The sequence below is a fragment of the Meriones unguiculatus genome, chromosome 8 (assembly GCF_030254825.1).
Source record: "Meriones unguiculatus strain TT.TT164.6M chromosome 8, Bangor_MerUng_6.1, whole genome shotgun sequence".
NCBI classification, from domain to species: domain Eukaryota; kingdom Metazoa; phylum Chordata; class Mammalia; order Rodentia; family Muridae; genus Meriones; species Meriones unguiculatus.
Genome location: NC_083356.1, coordinates 104,771,951 through 104,798,051, shown reverse-complemented (window position 1 = coordinate 104,798,051; position 26,101 = coordinate 104,771,951). Strand labels below are relative to the sequence as shown.

Genomic DNA, 26,101 nt, shown 5'->3' with positions numbered 1-26,101 from the left:
CAGTTTAACATTTATAGAGCTATTTAACTAAGAGACGTTCAAGGGCACCCAGCATCTAGCTTCATCTCTTCAATCCCGTCACTTTGTGAATATGTTGAAAAAAGTATCGAGGAAGAATAAAAGTTAAAAATTCATTATTTTTATTATTTAAAAATAATGTTATTTTCCATTGTATCAAAGAACATCAAAGAACAGGTGGTCACCTCAACTTCTATAGCCTAAGAAATGTTTCATCACTTTTTGAAGAAGAAAAAATTACAAACTACAGCAAGGATTAAATTATTCCAGATCCACAGTAGAAATACTCTCCATAAAGCTTTCAAACAGTAAGCTTCATCTCTACAACAACACAGCAATGGACACTGAGAACCCACTTGTCAAATCAGAGTGAAGTTTCTCCAACTCAGACCTCATATCTACTATTGAGTAGGATTTCTCAGCACATCCCAACTGGCAAGACCTGGCCAGTCACACCAACCACATACCCACGTTTCTCATAAAACGCACATAATGACCTGCAGAGGGGGAATCCATGTAGACCCTGCAGAGAGAATTCTCCTGCTTTGCAGGCCAGGAATTTTACCAGTTTGCTGGAAAAGCAAAGCTACACATCCCAGAACTCCATGGTGTATAGTTTACTACCGATGCATGTTCCAGCAAGCCATTTGTCTTTTTTATTAATGTAGACTTTAATAAAAACAAAATAACCTCTCCTGTGACTTCCAAAATTTCTTTTTATTAATGAACCTTTCCTGGTACTACCATGTAGAAACATCTAAATTGGATGCATCCTATTTGACTGTTAAAATTATAGTATAAATATCCCATGAAGGTATATTGATAAATTAATATATGAAAATGATGGAAGACCTCAAGTTAACTCTGGTTAAGACAATATTAAATTTATGTCTTCCAAATATCACATATCTACTGACTATCCAGATATTTATCTTGTTATTTTATTATCTGCTTCAGAATAACATGCCCACTTTCGACATCAGTCATGTCTCTGAACTTCAGTTAAAATAAGCAAAGGAGAGGGACAGGTGTGAGCCTCCTTCCCTTTTGGGAATGTCCTTCCACCTGCGTCTTCCCATGCCCATAGACAAATTCAGGTGAAGATAGAAATTTTGAATTTCCTAAATAATGTTTGATAGCATCTCAGAGGCTCTCTCATGGTGGAAGATGAGGAATCCGATTAGGCTGACAGTTTGTAGTCAACTTGATACAAACATAGACTTGTCTAGGTAGAAAAACTCTTAACTGAGAAAATACCTCCATAAGCTTGGTAGGAAAGTCTTTAGGGTATTTTCTTGATTGAGAATTGATATGGAAGGGCCCCACTCACTATGTCATTGCTAGACAGATGGTCTTAGATGGTACCAGACTAAGAAACCAGGCTACGGAAGTCATGAGAGAAAGGCAGAAAACAACTTTCCTCCTTGGCTTCTGATTCAGTTCTTGTGTCCAGTTCTCATCTTGAATCCCTGCCCTGGCTTCCTCCAGTTTGTTACCTGGAAGTATAGGATGAAATAAATCTTTTCTTCCCCAAGTTTCTGTTGAACATGATGTTTTATCACAACAATAGAAGCCCTAAGTTAAGATATAGATGCTTAGAGCTAAAAAGCAGTTGGAAATTTTTGACCAAGAACGTGGCCTATTGTTGTTGTTTAGATACCACAGCTGTAAACATTTATGGAGACTTTATTACAGACCATTTCACAATTCTTTAGTTTCATCCCAACTCAATTGTCAGATAAGGGTCAGATTTAACCATTAGGAAGGGCTTTCTATATTCAGATGTTTACCTGGATGGACCTTTGTCGGTTAATTGTCAGAAAGCCGGGTGTTTTAGGAAGTTAGCTAGCCTGGATTATAAAGAGACAAATGAGAAAAAACAATATCCTACATGAGCAAAGTATATGCTTTAGAAAATTGTGTGTTTCTATAAAAAGCTCAAATTAAGGCTCTCTCTATTCCTGAAAGTCTGGTTTTCCAGCCTCAGTCTGGTGCTGTAACAGACAGATTGAATGATATCTGTGGTTGCTTTTTCTTTTGCCTGTGAATATGCACTTATCCTATCAAGACAGCACTATCTAACCTGCCTAAACTGAAGGGTTCCTGCATATTCGTGCTGTTTACCTCTACAGGGGAGGACTGCCAGTTATTCTATGTTGGCTTTTCTTTCTTCAGATTTTCTCACTGAAAATATAGTGCTTTTGAAGTTAAATAACAATAATTTTAAAATCATGGAAAGGTCCAGTCAAGAAATATCATCAAAATATGTATAGAGAGACCATTCAATAATTATTTATACATATATAAACCCATCCAATACATACATACACACATAGATGCATGAATACATACATACATCCTATTGAAGTTAATCTATTTCTATGTAACAGACTACTATAAAATTAGTGGCCAGCCTAGAAAACCAAAAACACTTGTTATCTGACATTTCCCATATATCAGGAATTTAGGAGCAATTTGGTTGGACAGCCTGGGTCTCTCATGTAGTTACAGTTAGGTTGCTCTGAGGAGCTGCAGCTAAAGACTGAGGCTGAAGGACCTGTATGTCTCAGTCACCTGACATTGTAGAGATTGCTTACCTCATGAGCCTCTCCATACACAATTAGAATTCCTAACATGACCAGAGTAACAGCAATTCAGTGTCCACCAACACATCTCTGACTTGGTATCTGAAATAATGCACATCACTTTTATCAAAACCTAGTCATTAGTGGGGGACTACTGTCCTGCTCCCTCCTGCCCCCTCTTGCTATTTTCCTCTTAGTAATGCCCATTTAAAGTAAAATTTTACAATTTTTTTCAGTTTACAGTCTCAAATATTTGTGGTGCATATGGTAAAACTAATTGTAAGCTAAATTTAGAATTGACAATCTTAGTACATCTAGCCTTTCTGTTAATGAGTACAAGATATCTGTCCACTTATGCCTTATTTAATGCCCCTTGAGTGTCATGATTTTCTCTGAAGAGATTGTATTTTTGCTGCATTTATTACTAAGAATTCGTATACTTATTATTATACTATATTACTACTCACTGACAGTATGATATCCTTTCAAATTATATCAGGTTGTTTATTACCATGGTACAGAAATTAGGACATACTTAAGCTAATCTATATTTTGTCATCTCTATATTCTTTAATTCAACCAAATATTTTCTCTTATTCTGTAAATCTTGAAAAGAGATTACAGTGTTGAATGTGGCTTACAACACTATAGACCATTCATGATGCACACACACATACAAACATACACATATCACTTATGGTTACAATTAAATACTTATGAATGACAGATGGAAAAAGTATCGGTAACTTCATGAGTTGGGTGACGCTAAAGCTGTGAGGAAGAAGGAATGGGAAGTCAATGGGGTTTTTGCTGTAACACTAAGTGTTCACTTTTACAAAATACAAAGCTAGGACAAATGTTAAAAACTTCTTCAATCCATGGCAGAGGGTAGTGGAGAACTTTTATAGATCTTTGGTTTTTCAAAACCCTTATCTTTCTTTTGCACATTGTGTTGCTGTGTGTGGATGTCTGTCTATGCAAGTATGGAGGCCCAGAACTGAGATGGCGTTTTCCTCCATTAGTCTCCATTTCATTCACTGTGGGAGCATCTCTCAGTTCAGCCCAAAGTCTGCCCACCAGCGAGCTTGCTCTGGGAATCCTGTCTCCACCACACTTGCTTGGCAGCCAAGAGGTTCTGAGAAGCCAAACAATGGTTTCCATGCTTTCATGCCAGCTTGCCACGAAGCTGCCTCCCCAGGCCCCAGCTAAAGTACATTAATTTTTTTTTCATAATTTTAAATGTTCATGAGTTAAAAAAAAATCGTCTCTGTTTGTTTAGGAGCTATGTATTGGTGTTCGTATTACCCAAGAGGACGTTCTCCATCCGTGTAGCGAAATACCCTTCCAGGCTCCTTCATTCTGTTTAACACAGAAAGATAAATAGAAGTTCATTTAAGGTTTTTCCTGGTCCAGATATTCTAGGTTCCTTCCCTTTTTGTTACCTGTCTGTCCCTTTCCCCTTTTTTAAGATACATTACCTGGATCCAGTATCAATCTGTCTTGCCTTTCTCTTTATGTGTCTTTTCCCAAAGCTATCAGGGTACCTTTGACTGATGCACGCACAGCAAACAAGCTTGCTAAGATCCCAGGAAGAGTGTTCTAGGTTGTGTTTTGCTTTCTGTTTATTTCTTTGTGAAGCTTCAACTTTCCACTTAATATAAAAGTCATAAAATTTCAGTCCAAGAAGAGGTGTAGGGGATGGAGCCCCCGGTAGAAAGCCACTCTTGTGGGGAAGGGTACTTGCTGGGTTGCTGATTTCTTAGCTGCCTTCAGACTCCAGGATAGGAACCAACAGCTGAGCTAGGAACAAACAGAAGCAAGCGAAAACGTTGGGGGAGGAACAGGTGTTTCGCAGTTTGAGGGAGAGACATCAGTGAGTGAGGTGGAGATGGGCTGCTGGTAGGAAACATCCCACAGCACCCCAGCAGCAGCAGACAGCAGGAAGAACCCGCCCACTGAAGGCGGAGACATCTGAGCTGCCGTCTGGCTCCTAGGGTACCCAGGGACCCGCGGAACCGGCTCCCTCCGTTTCTCTGGAGACCTTGACTGAAGGCAAAAAAAAAAGAAAAAAAAAAAAAAAAAAAAAAAAAAAACAAAAAACGGCAGGAGAGCTTAGCCAGGTGGGAGCAGGCTTCCCAGCCCCAGAACCTTTCCTTGTGCAGACATGAGCTACCAGCAGCCAGAGCTGAGGGAGCAGCTGCAGGTAACACTGGCAACAGGGGTAGGAGCTGAAGAGTTCCTGTAAAGTTTCAGGCTGGGGTCTTGGTTTAGCAAAAAGGGATAGATGTGACTTTATCTGACCTACACCTACTTGCCAGACAGTTTTCAGTAACTTCAACCACCTATTTGATTTCATGAAATCATGACAAACTCTGGAGTTGGGTCAAAGCAATGGAGACGAAGGATAGACTTTAAGTTCTTTGGGATTACTAGCCATTTCTGTTTTCCTCTTCATTGTCACATTATTAACATTATAGGCATTGTTTGATGTCACTACTGTGTTTGGATCCTGCATTGCTCACCGGTCTGACATTTTTTTTTTCCATTTTCAAACTAGTAAATATTTTTTATCATTATTTTATCTATTAAAATAGAGAGAGACAGACCCGAGTGACAGAGAAAGCCTGGTCTCTAGACGTGAACACCAAGGGACATCGACTCAGTATGCAGCTGTTTTCAACATAGTCAATTCTGTTATAGGATCCGGAATAATAGGTAAGCCACCTGTGTCTCCTTGGTTCTTGTTTGTGAAGTTAAAAAAGACAAGCCCCTCAAACCGTTCTTATTAGGCTAGCATTCGCTGGTTATTGTTAAAGAAAAAAAAAAACACTTATATGAGGAAATTGCTGGTTTTCTTTCATAAAAGTCTTTCTTTTTTATCTTCTCCAGTATGGTAATGTTCGGTCCTCTTTATACTGAAGATACACTGTCTCCCGCCACAGCAGACAGCATCCTCTCGTGGGGGAGGGGGACTGAGTAGGGTGCCAGGAAAATGGGCTTTTTCACAGACTGCCTGCTCAATTGATGATTTCATCTAACTCTTCCCTTCTGAAGCAGAATTACTTAAATCCTCCTAGTATCACTGCGAAACTACCAGATTCTTGCATACATTATGTGTAAAAAAAAGTTTAAATGTGAGACTTTTAACAATCCTATGAAAATTAAGCTAGACAAAATTTCCTTACCTGCCTATATGATGTTAAAATTGAAATTTGAACTTTTGAAATCTTAGGTTCGCATATGTAGTCATTAATATAGTTCCTTTACAACAGTTCTTACGATTGATGAGAATACTCCACCTTATTCCAATAAATGAGAGGTAACGACGGAAAGCTTCTAAAAAAGTCAACACTTTAAAACAGTATTGCATTACATTAATAGATACATTCCAGCATTTATTATTCTTTTTTTGTACCTGAAAAATTTCCATTTGTTTTTAGCAGAAAACGCAGGGGAAAGAAAAACCTGCCTACTGCAATGTCGGCCAAATATGTAACTTTTCAACTATAAAATTTTTTGTATTTTAATTTACTTAAAAACATAAGGTTATCAAATGGGTTGTTTTTCTAAATTTATATTTATTTATTATTTTATTTTATGTGCATGTATAAGTGTTTTGCCTGTATGTATGTATACCACATGTATGTCTGGTACCCAAAGAGGTCAGAAGAGGGTATCAGATCCCCTGGAATTAGAGTTCAGGATGGTTGTGAGCCACCATGTGGGTGCTAGGAAATGGGTGTTTGTCAAGAGCAAAAAGTGCTCTTAACTGCTGAGCCATTTCTCTAGCCCCTGTGGTAATTTTCTTATTTCTTTCACAAGTTGATGCAAATTCTGGCTTTATGTTAATCTATATATACATTTTTTGGATGAACAATAAGTTGGAGGTTCCTGAGGTGAGGCAGAGGTGAGCAGAAACACAGGCTTATTTAAAAGTCTGTCTCTGTGTATCATGGAGTGTGGACAGTTCAATCCGACAGAATCCTAGAACTTATTCCTGGCGTGAAGCCTTGTCCAAGTTAACCCAGCGATGTGAAAATGTCCCACTTCACTGCACTCAGGAGTGTTGTTTTTAAAAGAAACATTTTCCAAAAAAAGAAATAGCCTGGATGAAAACGCTTGAATTATTTTATTTTGAATATTTTATAGTCTATAATCTAAAATTATCCATATCCGCAAAGCAGTAAAAAATAATTTTATGAACCTCATTGTAGGATGTTTTTGCACTTTTATGTCTTTTTAATGTGAGGGTTGGGCATTTTATGATTTTCCAGGGTTGCCTTACTCAATGAAGCAAGCCGGATTTCCCCTGGGCATACTTCTTTTATTCTGGGTCTCATACATTACAGGTAAATAGCATATAACTGCGTGTCCCTACAATTTAAATTGTGCAATGACTTCTTTGCTTACACAAATGTACCCTGCAATTGGATTTCCTAGTTAATTAAGAAGTGCATCAAAGCGTCCTAAAGAATTTAAGCACCACTTCTGAGGAGATTTGCTTTTCTTCCTAATCCTTTAACCAGATTAGGAAAAGCGGCATGTTATATCATCAAACCTAAAAGCTGGTCATGTGCTTTTTTTCACTCCGAGCAGAAAGGGGTAGATGAGAAAGTCGTTTCCAAGGTTCCACAGTGCACGCGGATGCGCGGCCATTGTCAGTATTTGTGTATTGTGGTACAGGCCCTGACTCTTCTCTCCAGCACTGCCTCTGTGTGCTCTGTCCGCCGCTGCCTTCCTGTGCAACAGAAAGCTGCTTCTATATCGCTTTCTCCGCGCCTGCCCACTCACAAAATATCCACTCACACCCACGCGTTGCCACCCGTCATGCAAATACAGGCCCAGCCTCCAGGACCACCTCTCCTTGCTAATTCAGGTAGCGCCAACTCCTACCAGCTCACTTCCTGCAACAGCCCCTTTCCTCTGACTTGGGATCACCGTGAAAGGGGCATCAACTGTTAACCGAAGATTGGTTTTATTTGAGTTTTTATTTTTATTTTGCTGTGGTGACAACTATGAGTGGTTCTACAGGCAGATGTCCCGTACCAATGAGTACCCAATACCTCAGCCCCATACCAACCAGCACACATCCCCTCAGCTGTCCTGAGGGATACAGGCGATTAACCTGGATAAGCCAAAAACCACTCCATCTCTTTGCCGCCAAGGGAAGAGGTAGGGCAAGGTGAGGTACCTTTGGGGTGTACCACAGACACACCACCAAGCCCTAGGGTGTTAGTGGTCTCCACGCAAGAGCTGTTTCCTCTGCCTTCTCCATTCATTCCTGGAAGTGTAAGTGTGTGTGTGTGTGTGTGTGTGTGTGTGTGTGTGTATGTGTGTGTCCCACTGAGTTTAACTACAGTTACTTGTGTGAGAAGAGGCAGGGATTATTAATAGAACATATGCAATTTATCAGTGTCCCAGTGTCTGTACTCCTGGAGAAAATGATACCTCCCTCACCCAGCCACCACTAACTGTCCCTAGCTCTACGAGGTAGCGTGAGGTCTCATGAGCCTCTCCCCAGTAGGCACGATGATATGCGTACGAATACAGTACCTTTAGAAGCCTTGTCATCTTTTAATTTCCTGCTTTCCAGTTAGTGCTGACAAATATTTAATTTCCACCCAGGTGTATTACTGAAGCTTTAGTGCATTGTAAGCACATAATTATAAATCAGCAGACAGAGAAAATGAAACCTCTCGCCTGTGAATTGGGATTGGAAGAAATCATTTAGTGAGCCCACATCATATTACATGTAAATAAGTCAGACTGGAAATAGGGTGTTCAGTTTCTGGTGTACCTGTGACATACAATGTCACCAAAGCCATGCACTACAAGCTTACTACCAGTAGGAATGATTGGCCCACGTATGTGCCAACAACATCATAATCACTGAACAATTTTCATAAATAAAAGATTCCCCTCACAAAAGCCAAACAATGTGTATCTCAAGATACATTTTTTCTTAATTTTTAAATTCATTTCCTTTCTTTTGTCTTAAGAGCAAAATATACAAATACAGTGTATTAATTTTTTTCCTTAAATTAACACTAAAATTATTATTTTTAATGGAATCAGTCTTTGTTTTAATTTTTACAAGTGCTACAGCTCTATGGTACAAGTAATTAAAACCTTAAGTTCTGGAGCGAGGCTGGAATTTAAATCCTGTGTCCTTAACCCGGTGGTCCTTATTAGCCATTTGACCCTATGCAAATTACTCAGTAACAGAACAATTAAATGGCGACTTATCTCTAGATTTCTTTGAGACAAAAAAAAAAAAAAAAAAAAAAACCAAAAAACAAAAAACAACACTTTATTTCCAGGCAGGCATACACACTTGCTGTGGGATAGCAGATAACCTTGACCTTCCTGTTGCCTCCACCTCCTGGGTGCTGAGATTATAGGCCTCTATAGTTCTTTTGTTTTTTGTTTTTTTTCTTTTTTTTGCCTGTGTGTGGATTACTGGGTCTCACTGCATAGTTCTGGCTGGCACAGAACTTGCTATGTAGACCAGACTGGCGACTGGCCTCAAACTCACAGAGGAATACCTGCTTCTGCCTTGCAAGTGCTAGTGCTAAAGGCATACGCTATCACACCCAGCCTCCTTTGCCTTCTTAGATTCTCTGATGAAGAGGTAGTAAATGTCGTTTTACTGCAAGCAGGTTGGTGACTCCCAAACTCACTCCTATCTGCTACACCCAGGAGGGGCGTGAAAGCAAATTCTAATAGTAATTTTGTGTTTTTGAAGAAACTGAGGTCAAGAGACCTTTGTCTTGTTTTCTTGGAGTTTTCTCACCGACACTCAGAAGTCTCCTCCCACAACTCTATTCTAGGACCATGTTCCAACACCCCAGCATGATGACACTTGCCTATAATCTCAGCACTCAGGAGGTTGAGGCAGGGAGATCAGAAGTTCAAAGTCATCCTTGGGTACACAGCAAATTTGAGGTTAACCTTGGTTACATGAAACTTATTTACATGTAATATGATGTGGGCTCACTAAACTATTTCTTCCAATCCCAATTCACAGGTGAGAGGTTTCATTTTCTCTCTCTGCTGATTTATAATTATGTGCTTACAATGCACTAAAGCTACGGTAATACACCTGGGTGGAAATTAAATATTTGTCAGCACTAACTGGAACATGAAACATGCTTCAAAAACAACTCATTTTTTTCCTAAACACATTTCAGTTGAAGCATGCAAATCCTTTGTATCAAATGCTTTCTGAAATGATTTGTGTTTTGTTTTGTTTTGTTTTACTACAGACTTTTCCTTAGTTTTACTGATAAAAGGAGCAGCCCTCTCTGGAACAGACTCCTACCAGTCTTTAGTTAACAAGACCTTCGGCTTTCCGGGGTACCTGCTGCTCTCTGTCCTTCAGTTTCTGTACCCTTTCATAGGTAAGATGGTTGTGAAGAGAGATGTGACAATAGTTGGTACCAACATGGTTCCTTTCTGAATAATAGCAGTCTTAGTAGGCATTTGAGAGTTATCACAGACAATTAGTAGTTGAAGTGTTTTCCAAATTGTGTTTGCATCTTAGCTACTTTCTTTTTTATTATTTGGTACTTTTGACCTATTCTGTAAGCATTTTTCTAAAATAAATTGGTTAATGTTTCAGCTTTCCTTACCTGTCCTGTTCTCTCTCTCTCTCCCTCCCTCTTTCTGATCAGTGTATATATATATATATACACACACTGATATGATATATAACATATATACACAAATATCACACACATATATATACATACACATGCACACATACACACACATATATACACATATACATGCACAAATACACAGATACACACACAGTGAGTTGGGATTTAAAGTGAGTGAGCTAACTAATAATTCTCTCTGAGGGCGGCTCAATACAGTTGAATTTGTTTTGTTTTGGAGACAAAGATTTGGGGGAGCTGTGTACCAATATTTGTACTACATGGTGAAAGTGTTGTCCACTTTTTATTTATTTTAATTAATTAGCTTACTTTACATCCTGATTGTAGCCCCTCCCTCCTCTCTTCCTGGTCCCACCCTCCTTTTCTTTTCCCACCTCCCCTCCTGTACTCCTCAGAGAAGGGAGCTGCCTAGCCCTGATAAAAGGAAGTGATCAAAATAAAAAAAAAATGCAGGCAATAGAGTCCATGTGAGAGACACCCCTTGCTCCCCTTACTAGGGAACACACGTGAAGCCCAACCTGTCCATTGGCTACATTTGTGTAGGAGGCCTGGATCCAGTCTATGCATGGTCCTTGGTTGGTGTTTCAGGCTTTTGTTATTTCTGTTGTTGTTGAAACCCAGATTTAATCCATGGTGATCTGATAAAGTACAATGGGTTAAATCAATTTTCTTGTATTGGTTGAGGTTTGCTTTGTGGCCAACTATACAGTCAATTTTTGAGAAGGTTTCATGTGGAGCCGAGAAGACAGTACATTCTTTTGTGTTTTGGTGAAAAGTTCTGTAAATATCAATTAGGCCCATTTGATTTGTGACATCTGTTAGTTTTCATTTTTCTCTGTTTAGTTTCTGTCTCCATGATCTGCCCTTTGGTAAGAATGGAGTTGTTGAAGGCTTTCATTATTAGTGTGTGTGTGGGTGTGGACTGAGGGTTGTTTAAGATTTAATAATGTTCCTTTTACAAATGTGAGTGCCTTGTATTTGGGGCATAGATGTTCAGGATTGAGATGACCTCTTGATGGATTTTTTGTTGTTGTTGAGTCTGAAATGTCCTTCCCCATCTCTTTTGATTAATTTTGGCTAAAAGTCTATTTTATTAGATATTAGGATGGCTACTCCAGCTTGCTTCTTGGGTCTCTTTGCTTGGAAAAACCTTTTCCAGCCCTTTACTCTCAGGTAATGTCTATCTTTGTGGCTGAGGTGTGTTTCTTGTATGCAGCAGAATATTAAGTATGTTTATGCATCCTTTCTGTTAGCCTATGACTTTTTACTGGAGAGTTGAGTCCATTGATGTTGAGAGATATTAATGACCAATGATTGTGAGTTCCTTTTATGATGATGTTATTGGTGGTAATATGTTTGTGTGCTTGTCTTCTTTTGGTTTTTCTGTAGTGAAACTATTTATATCCTGTGTTTTTTTGGGTGTAGTTAACTTCCTTGGGTTGGAGTTTTCCTTCTTCTATCTTCTGTAGACTGGGTTTGTGCATAGATATTGTTTAAATTTTTTTTTGTCATGTAATATCTTGTTTTCTCCATCTATGATGACTGAAAGGTTTGCTGGGTATAGTAGTCTGGGTGATGTCTGTGATCTCTTAGGGTCTGCAACACATCTGCTCAGGCCCTTCTGGCTTTTAGTGTCTCTGTTGAGGAGTCAGATGTGATTCTGATAGGTCTGCCTTTATATATTACTTGGTCTTTTTCCCTTGCAGTTTTAAATATTTTTTCTTCTGTACATTTAGTGTTTTGATTATTATGTGGTGGGAGGCATTTCTTTTCTGGGCTAATCTATTTGGTGTTCTGTAAGCCTTTTGTATGTTTAAAGACATCTCTTTCTTTAGGTTAGGGAAATTATTTTCTATGATTTTCTTGAAAATATTTTCTGGTTTTTGGAGCTGGGAATTTTATCTTTCTTCTACTCCTATTATTCTTAGGTTTCATCTTTTCATGTGTCCTTGATTTCTTGGATGTTTTGTGTCAGGGTTTTTTTTTTTTATTTAATATTTTCTTTGACAGATGTATCGATTTCTTCAACTGTATCTTCTCACCTGAGATTCTTTCCTCCAAGTCTTGTATTCTGTTGCTGATGCTTACCTCTGTGGTTCCTGTTCTCTTCCCTAAGTTTTCCAGTTCCAGGATTTCCTCAGTTTGTATTTTCTTTACAGATTCTATTTACATTTTTAGGTCTGGAACCATTGTATTCATTTCCTTCACCTGTTTGATTGTATTTTCCTGTATTTCTTTAAGTGGCTTATTTTTTTCCTCTTTAAAGGCCTCTATCAACTTTATAAGCATCATTTAAGGTCCTGTGTTTCAGCTGTGTTAGGATATCCAGAGCTTATTGTATTAGGATAGTTGGGTCTTTTGTTGCCATATTGCCCTGGTTGTTGTTGATAGTGTTCTTATGCTGGCCTTACTTAGCCATCTGGCTATCCATGACGTTGCTTGGTTATTCCTGGAGCCCACTGGGCTTCTCAGGCATGAAGGAGCCCAAGATTGTGGGCTTGGTGTTGGATCTTCTCTGGTATCCTACAGCTGTCCTCTGCTGGTTGTGCCCCAGTTGGACCTACGGTCCTGCATGTCTCCTCAAGACAGGTAGTAGAGCCATGCATCCTAGGCAGTATCTGCACATCTCTGGAATCCCAAGTAGTCCTCAGGATAACAAGAATATCCAGGAGTTCTGAGGGTGGTACCATGCGTATCTGGTAGTAAGGTTCCTCTCTTCTCTCTGGGGAAATATGGACACCGGCATTTTGGAGTAAGGAGCACGATGGCTTGCTTATCCCACAGACACTGCGCTCCTGGTATTCAGACTCCACTGGGCAAAGCCATCTTGGATCAGGATCCTGTATGCTCCTATTGTCCAGCCCATCTCCACTGGGAGAGGAATAGAACCATGGACTGGAGGCCAGGACCTGTGTCCCTGGTGTCCAGGAGTTGTCCTCAGGGAGGCAGAAGGAGTTGGGGGTATGGATGCTGAATTGTACATTTTTGGAACTTGAGAGTCATGTTTAGGTAAACAGAAGGTTGCTGCGTGTCAAAGCTCGCATGATGATCTATGTCATCCCCAAAGTCTTCTATCAAGAAATTATTGTCATTAGGAGGGACATATAACTCTTCTGGAGGAGCTGATGGTTTAACCTCATTTTGTCTTGAAGCCTCCCATCTTTCTTTCCTCTTTCTCTCTAACCCCAAAAGTTTCACTTTCTCAGTCCTGTGCTGCATATACAGACTATTTCTAATCAAATTCCATACAAAAAAACATGAGGCTACTGCCTTGTCCCATTTCTACTCTCGAATTTTACTCACCACGCCCTTTTCTCTTAACTTTATGGTCCGAGCTCACCAACACCCATGGTGTCCTTCACTGCTTCCCTGTATCTTAAGTCCCTGTTCTGGTGCCAAACTGCTGGAGCCCGCCTACAGAGTTGAACAGGTTTTGAGTGGGGGGTGAGGGCTGAAAGAAAAATTAATAAACCAGCACACTACACCTCTGTTCAAGAGGGCAGCCAGTACAACTGTCACACACCAGTTTATTCTAATAATCCCTTTTTATAGAGCAAAGCACCTTGATACAATGAAGGGTGAGTTCATGCAGAAGTCAAACTTGTTTACCTCAACCACCTGTCTGTGTGATCCTCACACAAACAAAAGGAAATGAACTTGGCAACAAACATCCTGTCTATCTCTGTCTCCAGGAGAAGGCCATGAAAGCATATTTTTAAGCAGCATGACAAACAAGTGGCTCTTAGGACTATGTGTGTTTCTTAGACCCAAGAGCTGTCTGAAGGGGCCTGGAACTGAGCGTCCTTAGATCTAAGGATGCCTCCTTTCATCCAGGAAACACAGATATTAGCATTTTGGAGTCAGCATCCAGACACTCACTTGTTCTACAGTATCTAATCTTCTGCTACTCAAATACCCTGTGCACTGGGAACCACCATCTTGGAGTCCCCACACTTTTTCTTAAATAGATAAAAGTATTCACACGAATGAATGACCAAATACGCTTCATTTATAAAACATCCTACTAATTCTTTGAAAATTTCAAACAATGTTGACTTTATATCTTATATTAAAAAGAAGCTAAAGTTGAAGTTAAGTTCATACTTATCCACAAAAATATACAAATATACTTCCTTCAAAAGCCTTGCCTTTTCAACTGAGGGTATCTTGGGGGGGGTGTCTTAAATTTTTCGTATGGTTATTTTTTTTTTCACTTTAAGCAGCACACATGTATGTGTTCCTGAAAAAGTATTTGGAAACTAACCCTCAACAACAAAATAAATCATATTTTAAATGAGTGTCAAAACTCAATATTGAGAGCATTCTGGGATAAACCAATTTGTAAGTTGAAAATCTTCCTGAAGCTCAAGTTCACTCTCTAGCATAAATCTATCATGTTATCGTTAATCTGTACATAGTAGAAATTATATGTAATACACATTAAAAATTATGTAGGTATTTAGCTAGTAACAACTGCTAGTGTTTGGAACATGCAAGATAAAATATGTGCAGGCTTAATAATGGCTATTCTTTCATTGTGTTTTCAGCTATGATAAGTTATAACATAATAACTGGAGATACTTTGAGCAAAGTTTTTCAAAGGATCCCAGGAGGTAGGTGAAAATGAGAAATGTGATGAATAAGTTTTTTTTGCATAGCTATCACGTAATTCAAACATTTATAAATAAAATATTTAAATGTGGGGTTGAACCACCTCATAGACTTTGCAGTTCCCATGATCTGTGTGCATCTTAGACTACAGATCTAAATTAACTTTTAACTAATTTTTAAAAGTTGCTATTTTTTAGCTGGGTGTAGTCACAAGGACTATAATCCCTGTACTTCTGGAAGCAGAGGCAGGCAAATCCCTGTGAGCTTGAGGCTAGCCTAGTATACAAAGCAGACAGCCAAGGCTTTACAAAGAAATGCTGTCTCAAAAAAAAAAAAAGTTTCTCATTTTTCTCCGGACATGGTGGTGCATGCATGGCTTTATTAATTCCAACACTCCAGAAGCAGAGGCCAATGGATCTCTAAGTTTCAGGCTAGAATATGTCCCAGGACAGTCATGGCAACACAGAGAAACCCTGACTCAAAAAAAAAATACTAGATTTCATAAACTTCCATCAGATTTCTTCACAGTTTTTGCTTTTTTTCAGATTACCATGTAAATGCCACCAAAAAGCACATAGTTTTCTAAGTCTGGATTCTCAAGCTCAGCAGATTGTAGATAGCTGAGACATGTCACTTCCTGTGGCTTTATCAGGAGTCTGTTTATATTTCCACTGTTAGTATTTCATACTGTGGAAATACAAAAATCCAGTGTGTCGTGCATCTGAGGAACATTTATATCTTTTTCCATTGTGGGTCAATCATACATGTATTGAAAACCCATTTCCTATTTGGCATATCACCTCATGGCTATGAGAGTAATTCAGAAAGTATGAGCAAGGCTGCTTGTGGTATAGGAGCAGAGAAACTGACTTCAAGGCTGTTGGGGCTGAAGAGATGGTTCCCTGGTTAAGAGAATTGGCTGATCTTGCAGAGGACTAGAGTTCAACTCCTAGCAGCTACAGAGTGGCTCACAACCATCTGTAACTCCAGTTCCAGGGGATTCCACACCATCTTCTGACCTCCAGGGGCCCTACTCATGCACATGACACACAGACATACATGCAACAAAACATGTATGCACATTTGAATAAATAATTATTAAAGAGGCTAGTCATAGGAATGTAAAAGTCTGTGACATCATATGAAGTATAGGGTCATTCTTGGATTATTCTTTATTTACATTTCTGTGGTGTATTTCTATTTTAACATGATTCTTTTGGTTGTTAACCTCAAACCATCGTTATATAGGATTTATGATTTTTTTAACTCATTGTTCATAAAGATATGTTTAGGTAGTTAATATGTTACCAATGTGTCATTTATACCTGTAAACTAAAGAATATTTACTATATTTTAGTTGATCCTGGAAGTTTCTTTATTAGTCGACACTTCATTATTGTGGCTTCAACAGTTACATTTACTCTGCCTTTGTCATTGTACCGAGATATAGCAAGGCTTGGAAAGGTAATTTTTACATTTTAACGGTTTATTTATTTATGTGTTTATGTAAATGAGTATTTTGCTTGCATGTATGTATGTGCACCATCGGCTTTCAGGAGCTAGAAAAGAGCAAGAGATCCCCTGGAATTGGGGTGTTTACAGAGACTTGTGAGCTGTCATATGGGTGCTGGGAATTCACCCCAGGTTCTCTATAGGAGCAGCCAGTACTCTTAACCACTGAACCATCTCTCCAGTCCTGCTTTTACATTTTAAGTAGCCTTAACTTTGAGAACTGACCGTCTGTACAGCTATTGTTACAAGTATGCTTGAGCAAACTGTGATCAGCTCGTTTCAGGAAACTGGTGGTTAAATGTGAACAAAATATGTTCTTTCTTTTTCTTCTCTAAAGAAAACAACATATCAGACAATGGATTTAAAATTTACAAAATACAAAAAGCTATATCTAAAGCAAGTCTACTTTATTAGGAAGTATATAACTTAAACTTTTTGTTGGTAATTTAAACAGTTAACCTAAGCTTGACAAAGAAATGATAAGTGTTTGGAGAGATAAAAGTTTAATCTTATTTAAGCATTATAATATATATATGTAACAAAATTTGTGTGATACTCCTAATCTATATTGTTATGCTTTGTGTATCAGCTAAAGGCAAATCAAATTATATGTAAGGATTAATTACTTAAAAGATCTACACTCTTTTCATTTATAAATTACAACGTCTATTATGTACATTTTCCACTCAGTGGATTTAAATAACAATTTGTTGATTGATCAGTTGTTGAAAATTTGGCCAGTGACACTAAATTCTTTCTAATAAAATTAACTAAATAATTATTTGACATATCACACAAACTTATTTATATAGACTACCCTTTATTTCCCTGCATTTTATTCTCTTACTGCCAAGTTTTGTTCCTATTTCACTCAGAGTATAATTGGTACTATATCTACATAGCCAAGCATTCATATAATAAGTTATTTTAAAGGGTTAATCACATGATCCTTTTAAGGTCTGTATTGAAAATTACAGCTATCAATCACATTTCACTCCTGCCTTTATGTTTGACTTAGTGTGTCCAATGTTGAGGTTCCTTCTTCCAGGCAAAGTCGCACACAGAGCCAGCATTTCAGAGTGTTCTCACCACCTGGCCTTCCATCTCTAACATCCATCCAGAGACGCGCAAGGATGGACTGAAAGGGACACCAGACATGGTGGTGCATACTTGTAAGCCCAGCATTTAGGAGCTGGAGGGAGAGGCAGGAAAATACCTATGACTTTGAAGCCAACCTTACATATACATAATTCTAGGCCAGCCAGGACTACATAGTGAAACCTTGTCTCAAAGAATTAATAATAATAATGTATTAAAAGAAAAACTTTTATATGTCCATTATCTGGTTATCTGGATGATTTAGCAATTTTTTTTTTCACTTCACAAGTTCAATATAGATACATAAATGTTATTTTCTTAGCAAAGAAAGCTAAACCTTCATGGGAAATGGTAATATTTAACATATTAATTCCCTACATGTCCCTTGAAGGTATCATACTGAAACCCCAGTGAACGAAGCACAGTACAGGCGTTCTCTGGAGTATGAGCTTGCATTTGAATCCCACCCCTGTTACCTTCTAACGACATGGGCTTCAATTTGATATTTTCTCTCTCTCTTCTCACAAGACCAGGAACTCATCACAGACATTTATCTCAAAATATAGATTAAAAACTTAAAACCCAATGTTAATGATAATCACATGAAATTAAAGCAATCTGAGACTTCTTTTTCTAACTTGTCGTAGAAGCTGTCTCAAATGTGCTTATCCATTTTAAGTGAAGAATTGAAACACAAACCTAATGTAGTAAGTACCCAGAGCACAAGCATGTGCACAGCAGCTTATGTTTTAGCCAGATGAAACAAACTCATCACTGAGAGGAAGACAGAGGACAGATTCAGAAATACAAGGCAAAGGGCAAACTGCATCAGAAAAATAGACTAACAGAGCTAGAGAGCAGAGAGGGAAAAGGCAGACATTAACAAAAGAATGTCATCCAAGATGAGTACATGCATGTTATGTTGAAAGAAGATGGGGGAGATATAAATAGAAGAAGCAATTATAGATAGAAAGAAGCTTAATTCAATACTAAAATGGAGCCTGAAGGGAGAAAGAGATAATTTCACTTTTACTTTCATAAATTAAAAGTCCTCACTCTGTATCTTGTGCAGGAAGTAAATAAAAGCCCTTAAAGTTTTCTTCCAAAATCACAGTGAACAATTGATCTTCTGCTCATCGCTCAGGGACAATGATTATGATCTGATAAGTAGTTACATACCCATAAGTATGTAGACTGACCTAAAAGTTTATAAACCACTCAGGGAACTGGATAAAACAATCCATGGCTAAATTCATGTAAGTTTTAAGAATAATTCACTATTTTGAATAAATTATCTGCATCTTGTCCTGACAATGTCTTCACATTTCCTTTTGCAGATCTCTTTCATTTCTACAATTTTAACAACTCTAATTCTTGGAATAGTAATGACAAGAGCAGTTTCCTTGGGGCCAATCATGTAAGTGTTGTTGTATCTTTGACTTTCTATCAATATTAGCTGAAATATAACATACTCAGAAACATAAGAAAAATGCAGAAATGAAACAATATAGCCAGATGTGGTTTCTCATGCCTATATGCCCAGGAGGAGGAGGAGGCAGCCAGATCAAGAGTTCAAAGTCATTTTCAGCTAGGTAGCAAGGTCAAGGCCAAACTGAAATACTGGGGACTCAGTCTCAAAATAGAAAATAAGAAAGAAGGAAGAGGTTATATACATATAGCAATAAGAAACCCCATGCAGTTAGTACCTGGAAGAAACAGAAAACGGCTTACAGTAAGTAAATACAATAAGGGGCCTGAAATGTACTAAACAATATAAAAATTAGTCTAAGCCATGTCTTAGGGAATGTAAAAAATACTGTGCTTTCTATGAAAGGTCTCCAAGAAAAGAAGGGGGAGGGGAGACACGGGGACTAGATGTGATTGCAAGTGAAGTGCATAGATAATTTGTTTCCCTCCTAATTAATTGCTGCTCTGGAAAGTTGGCTCCTAGTGCCTATGCTTATGAAAAGCTTCGTAGCTTGCCAGGAAAAAAAAATGACAAAATACATGACTCAAGTAGACAGAAAATCTGAGACCAGGGTGCCAACATGATTTGATTCAGTAGAGTCTCTTGTCCCCTTGCCACAGGTCATCATATTGCAACCAGCTTTACTGTTGTTGCCCTCCTGACCTCATCTGGGCCTTGTTACCTCCGGAAGTTCTTTTTGTCCAACACCATCACACTGAAAGATCAGGGCTTTACCATAAGAACTGGCACAGATAGCTGGGGAAGTTCAGCTCCTTGGAAGAGTGCTTGAGTAGAATGTAAGATATCCCTAAAGTCAATTCTCAAGAGTAACAAGAATAAAAGAAGGAAAGCGAGAGGAAAGAAAGAAAGAGAGAGAGAGAGAGAGAGAGAGAAAGAAAGAAAGAAAGAAAGAAAGAAAGAAAGAAAGAAAGAAAGGGAAGGAGGAAAGAGGGAAGGAAGGGAGGGAGGGAGGGAGGAAAGGAAGGAAGGAGGGAGGGAGGGGAGGGAGGGAAGGAGGAAAAAGGGAGTCATTAATCCAGCCCTTACACACCCTCAGCAGCTTTGAAATTTATTTGATTTGGCCTCCCAGTTTATCGGGGAAAATGACTAGATAACTATCAGGGTAAAGAGGAAGTGATATTCACTTCCTGTCAGGTTAAATGAGCTTATTTTGTGCTGAAAGAGCTTAAAGAGCTATTTGTTTCATTTCTAAAAAAAAAAAATGTAGCCTTAATTTCCTCCACCGCCAATGTAATATTTTATCTGGGACTGAATATTTACAATGATGGGGATTATTTATTTAACTCTTCCAATATTTAGATGTCTAAGAAGTATGTTTTTTCATATGCTGCCACATTTTATTTCTGTTTGAATAGTTCTGCAAACAACTTCTGCTTGCCCTGTTTACACTCAGGCTAATCTGTGTAGGGGTTGGCACAGTAGCTAGTCAAGCAGGCTTCTTTCTGAAAATAAGACAGGCACGGGTGCCCATCATCCATAAAACATGAGAAACCCAATACACCATGTGTGCTTTTCTTCATTTTCAGTTCAGACGAATGATCAGAAAAGCTGTGGATTTCTCTCCCTCCAGGTCTTCTAAAATGGTATTGAAAAAAGATCTTTAAACCCACTATCAGAAGAGAGGCAGGCCTGTAACGGCTGCTGATATTGACCTTGTTACCATGGAAACACCTTTTTAGTGGTTGTGTTTTAAAAATAAAACACAATTCAATTTCCTTTTCCATAACTCATAGGGCCATAAATTCTGCTTTCTGAAATGACTTCATATAGCCACAGTTCTTCTTGGAAATTATGTTCAGTTTTATTATATTTTCTAGGTCTTTGCTTTATAAAAATTGGGGTAGCAAGGCAACTTAAGTGCTTTTCAGAAAGTGCACAAGTATAAAAATGCAGTTACATTTGTTTTTTTTTTCCTATTTTTTTTAACTTAAATAAGAGTCACTTTTTAAAAAAAAATCTTTATTTTGGATGTCATTAATATATGTATCTTATAATCAATGCGGAAATAACAATCAAATTTAAAACTATTTTCTTTATATGACATTTTTAGCATTTTAATAATAGCAGTATTTAAAACATACCTTAGTAAGTAAATCTGTACTTTTTACAGTTATTTAGATACACAAAGTGTACCCTAGGACCCAGCAAGCATTAATTTCCTTACTCTGTCCATTCTAGAACTAAAATTTTACAATTTAATAAACTAGATTGGATTCAAGATAAGATCAGGAAAAAATGGGTAAAAATATGGAAAAAGTACATATTAGGGGAAGAGAAGGATAAGTTTTGACAAACGTCAATCACTGAACTTTTATGATGTATGAATTGTTGCTGTTTCTGTTGTAAATGACAATCTGACAATCACCAAACTCTAATCCTGAAGCAAAAAAACAATCTACTAAGGTAACTTTAAGGTTCAGGGTCACATGTTGGGTATGGTTGTATCCCGGAACTCAATTAATGAGGTCACACATGGCTTCTCTTTTCATCCATCTCTTTTTTTCTGCTTCTTGTTTGAACTCTAGTTTCTGAAATGCCTTCTCACTGTCATAAGAGCAGGTAGTCTCAGCTTCTATCTATTCGTTCCTAAGTCCCCAGAAAGAGAGAAAAAAAAAAGTTTTCTCTTTCAGTTGCTTCCAGTCCACTGCAAGGATTATTTCCAATTGGCTCCGTTGAGGATCTGTAAGGATTTCTATTCCTGGATCTGTGCTCGTGATCTTGTCACAGGTGCCTACCCTTGGAGCTAAGAAAGCTAAGAATAGGGTCATACCTAGTCTGAATAGACTGAATAGGAAAATGAGTGTCCCCAAAAGATATCAAAACAGTAGTGATTAGAAATGTGGAGGAGCCACTGTGCCCTGAAAATTACAGTACCCGTTTTGTTTCAATTAAATGGCATGGGTAGAACACACTTTAACATGTAAGTTAAAGTGACCAAAAAAAAAAAAATGCCAATATCCTCGCGGGGAAAAAATTCCCCTGATAATTCTAACAAATTATTTTATGCCGTCGGTGTATTTACAAACCATACGATATAACAATGTTCCATAAGTTACTTCAGTGGCATCTAGAATACCCCCTTTCCTTATTGTTGGGCATGTAAACATCAGATAGCCACAGAACACTCATAATTCTAACAAATATTCATAACATTGGAGAATTATTAGGCTGGAGAGATGGCTCAGCCATAATGTGCATATAGCACAAGGATGTGGATCTGAATTCGAATCTCTAGCACACACACACACACACACACACACACACGGCTTAAAAAGCTGAATCATTGGTGGATGCCTGTGATCTCAGAACTGGGAAGGTAGAAACAAGAAGGTGGACACAGGTAGGTCTCTGAGTTTGCTGGCCAGCCAGTCTGAACCAAACAATGAGCTCCAGGTCCATTGAAAGAACTCCCTCTCCATCCTCCCAACCCCCAAAAGAAATAGGTAGTAACAGCCTAAACAGGAAGCCTTTGCAGAGAACCCTTAAGAACTGATAGAATGCTTCCAGCGGGAGGGGAAGGGCTTAGCCCTATTTAAGGGGCAGGCCACTGAGAGTTTGACCAAGCTCCAGCGAGTTTATTGATACCAAAATCTTGGACTTCCATTTTTGCTGGCGGGCTGGTGTATGACTCAAGGTGGGGGGTGGCCAGGATAGGACTGGAAAGCGAATGTGATAGGGGTGTATGATGTGAAATCCTCAAAGAATCAATAAAAATCTTATGTTGGGGGAAAAATAAGATGGAGAAGTGACTGAGGTTGAGATGAGTGTTGACCTCTGACCTTTGCATGCACACGTTCTCACACACCCCCATAATTTATGTTCCTTAGCAATTGCATATGCAAAAACATATAGTAATAACCATAATAATTAATAATGATGATAATAATTTTTTGAAGTAAATTCTACTCTACCCTCTCTTGCCTGCTTGATTGTGCCAAATCAGCCAAGCAACAACCCTTTGTGAAGAGTCTGCAAGGGAATCAAAGAATAGATGGTATTAAGAATCAAAGGAAGTTGATGTCTCAAGTGACAAAACATGTTCATGATTACAATTTTTCACATGGATCATTTTTGCAAGAAGCAAACCTAAATTTTGACCAAAAATAAATAAATAAATAAAAATCAGCATTTAGTCAGTAATCACAAGGAACGGTTTTTCCGGGCAGCTCATGGTAAACACAGATCTCTATCACGGAGTCAGGCGCAAACGAGCTAGGAGGAAGCAGAAGCTGAGGAGCCAGCTGATGCTGAGCTGGGGGAAGTGGTCATTTAAAGCTTGTGGTGTGACGGAAAACACTGTGCCTAGGCATAGCCAGAGCATTTAACGCTCAGCCGTGTCTTATTTCAGCAGTTAACTTACATCACTCTCGATAGAAATCAGGCTCTGCCCACAATATGGAGTATTTGGGAGCCTCCTCTGCTCAGCTTAAGGATTTGAGTGTGTGCTACCAGAAGGCACAGGTGCTCTCAAGCCTCCTGTTGCAGTCCTCCTGCAGTGTCCTTCCACCCAGTAGCAATACCTTGAAGCTCAGCTGTTGTTTTGTTGTTATATGTTTGAAACAAGGACTTTAACATAACCCAGGCTAGCCTGAAATTTGCTATGTAGATCAGGCCAATTCCAAGCATAGAGACATCCACTTGCCTCTTCTTCCTGAGTGCTGAGATTTAGGTTTCCAATAAAGAAAAGATGTGTGAATCCAAGAATCCAAACCCTCACCCACATCTGGCAGCTCACAGCCAGCTGTAACTCCAGCTCCAGAGGATCTGATGTCTTCTTCAGGCCTCTACAGGCATGCCCACACAGGGCATATACTCCTATTGACATACGTATAAATAAAAATGCTTTAAAAGAAATCTTTTCTTAAAAAGCATATAGGACTATGTTTAGCTTTGTTATTAGCTTGCAGGAAACCCTCACTTTGATCCCCAGCACCTCCCCCCCATCAAAAAGAGTAAACAAAAATGATATAATTAACATCTGTGCAGATTTTTTTTTTTTTTTTTTTTTTTTTGCATGTAAAGAAAGCTATCATTCATTTTGAAGTGCTGGCCATGCTTAAGGCTGCAGACCCTAAATACCAGGCCCTAAATGATCTTTTCTCTCTTCACACATTGTAATTCATAGACACTAAAGCTCTTAAAGTTAAGTAATTTCCCCTTTTTACACTTCCTTCCAACCCCTTCTAAGGTTATTGTCTCTCAAATGCTCAGAGAGTAAAGATGATGGATCAACCTGCCAGGCAGGGCATCCTTTCCTGCTGTGCCTTCTAGAAGGATCAGCCTCTTAGTTCGTTCCTGCACCACCACCCAGCACCCCAGGATTCTCCATCACCTCTTCCCTGTTTCAGACAGTCTCTCAAGTGCCTACTTTTATTTGCTTTTCCCTTTTACTGGCACACATTCAGTAGCTCACTGGTATCCGAGCCACACTCCCAGATGGCACGAGGCAAGCCACCCTGGCCCTCCATACAGTTCTCCACAGTTGTGACATAAATACCCACTTTCCTTCTCACAAAGCATTGTCTCCACTGATGTCTTCCATCCTGTCCCTCGGGAACCATTTACATTCCTTTAGTGATATTTTAGTGGGATCTTAGGACAGAAGAAAAGTCCGTGTGGTCTATCTACTCTTGTTTAATTGGATAGTGTGTGTGTGTGTTCGTGCACATACCTGGGGAGGTCAGAAGAGGTCCAATATGGGTACTGGGAAGAAAACTACAATCCTCTGGAAGAGCTAGAAGTACTTTCAACTCCCAAACCATCCTTCCAGGCCCAGGTTAAAATGTTTCATTGATTTCCATGGAAGTCTCAGAGCAAATTTAATCATTTATTTAAAAGACATTTTATGCCTTAAAAAAACTGTTTCTTTTTATGTGTAGTCTATACTCTTTTGTGATCTAATGGATAAGGATGGTATTTTAGTCAGAGTTCTCTAAAGAAGCAATATATATATATGATGTATTAGAATGACATACAGGCTGTGGCCCATCTAATCAAACAATGGCTGCCTATGAGCAGGAGCTCCAAGAATCCAGTTAGTTTCTTACTCTATGAGGACACATGTCCCAGCTGGTCTTCAGTATATGCTGGGATCCCAAAGAGTTGGGTTCTAATGCCAATGAAAGAATGGACTTGCTAGCAAGATGAAAGCAAACAGGTAAAAAGCAAAAACTTCCTTCTTCTATGCCCTTCTATAGGCTTCCAGCAGAAAGCATGGCCCAGATTACAGGGAGGTCTTCTCACCTCAAAAGATCTGGATTAAAGCTATGTCTTCCCACCTCAAACATCCAGATTAGATCTTCCCACAAATCAAGAAGAAAAAAAAATCTCCCACAGGTGTACCCCATGTTGGGGTTAGTCAAGTTGACATCCAAGAACAGCCATCACAGATAGGTAATTCTTTCTCAGAAATTATCCAATTACTTATGACAACATTATTTACAATAATGAAGATATAGAAACAACCTAAGTGTCTACCCACTGATCAACAAAGAAAATACAACACACAACACATACAACTTAATACTATTACACCATAAAAAATAAAATCATGTAATTTCTGGAAATCATTACATAAAATAAGTCACAAACAGAAAGACAAATATCCTATGATCTCACTCACTTGTGAAATATTTTAAAAGTTCATCTCAGGCAGGGCTTGATGATGCATTTCTTTACTCCCAGCACTTGGGAGGTAGAAATAAGCAGATCTTTAAGAATCCCAGGCCAGCCAGGGCTATCTAATGTTCTGGAATATTAAATATTAGACTTAGAGGGCTTCTCCACCCCAGTCAGTTCCCAAACATTGGAGACATGGAGCCTTTAGATTAATACAAGCTTTCAGGCACCCTAACCGGGCAGATATCAATCCTCTAAGCTATTTTGCTATTTCCTAGCTCCACACCCCAAATTACCTGCCATAATTGTTCCTGTGTGGGTTGTTTCTGTTCCGTCAGGCCAGCCCTCATGGCCATGTGCTCATGGTCCATATATCCCCGTGGCCACTTCCTTCTCTCTGGCTTCCTCTTCTCCTTCTGCTTTCTCTCTTCTCACAAGCATGGGAACCTTAGCTTTGCTTACTTCTCTTCTGCCCGGCTATAGGCCGTCAG

General features: G+C 38.8%; 1 protein-coding gene and 1 long non-coding RNA gene across 2 annotated transcripts in view; one reads left to right on the top strand and one right to left on the bottom strand.

The window, feature by feature from the left end:
* Positions 1–3,848: 3,848 nt before the first annotated feature.
* Positions 3,849–26,024, bottom strand: LOC132656042 (uncharacterized). Its single transcript, XR_009593998.1, has 3 exons — positions 25,907–26,024; positions 4,082–4,403; positions 3,849–3,962 (listed from the first exon to the last, which is right to left on the bottom strand). It is a non-coding gene; the product is annotated as an uncharacterized LOC132656042 (long non-coding RNA).
* The window catches only part of Slc38a11 (solute carrier family 38 member 11), a 40,591-nt gene continuing 19,079 nt past the window's right edge, over positions 4,590–26,101 (top strand). The window contains exons 1-7 of the mRNA XM_021627013.2: positions 4,590–4,806; positions 5,198–5,318; positions 6,878–6,952; positions 9,869–10,003; positions 14,830–14,895; positions 16,251–16,357; positions 18,841–18,920. Coding sequence (XP_021482688.1) covers positions 4,768–4,806; positions 5,198–5,318; positions 6,878–6,952; positions 9,869–10,003; positions 14,830–14,895; positions 16,251–16,357; positions 18,841–18,920 — 623 coding nt within the window. The 5' untranslated portion in view covers positions 4,590–4,767. The remainder of the gene's footprint in view (positions 4,807–5,197; positions 5,319–6,877; positions 6,953–9,868; positions 10,004–14,829; positions 14,896–16,250; positions 16,358–18,840; positions 18,921–26,101) is intronic.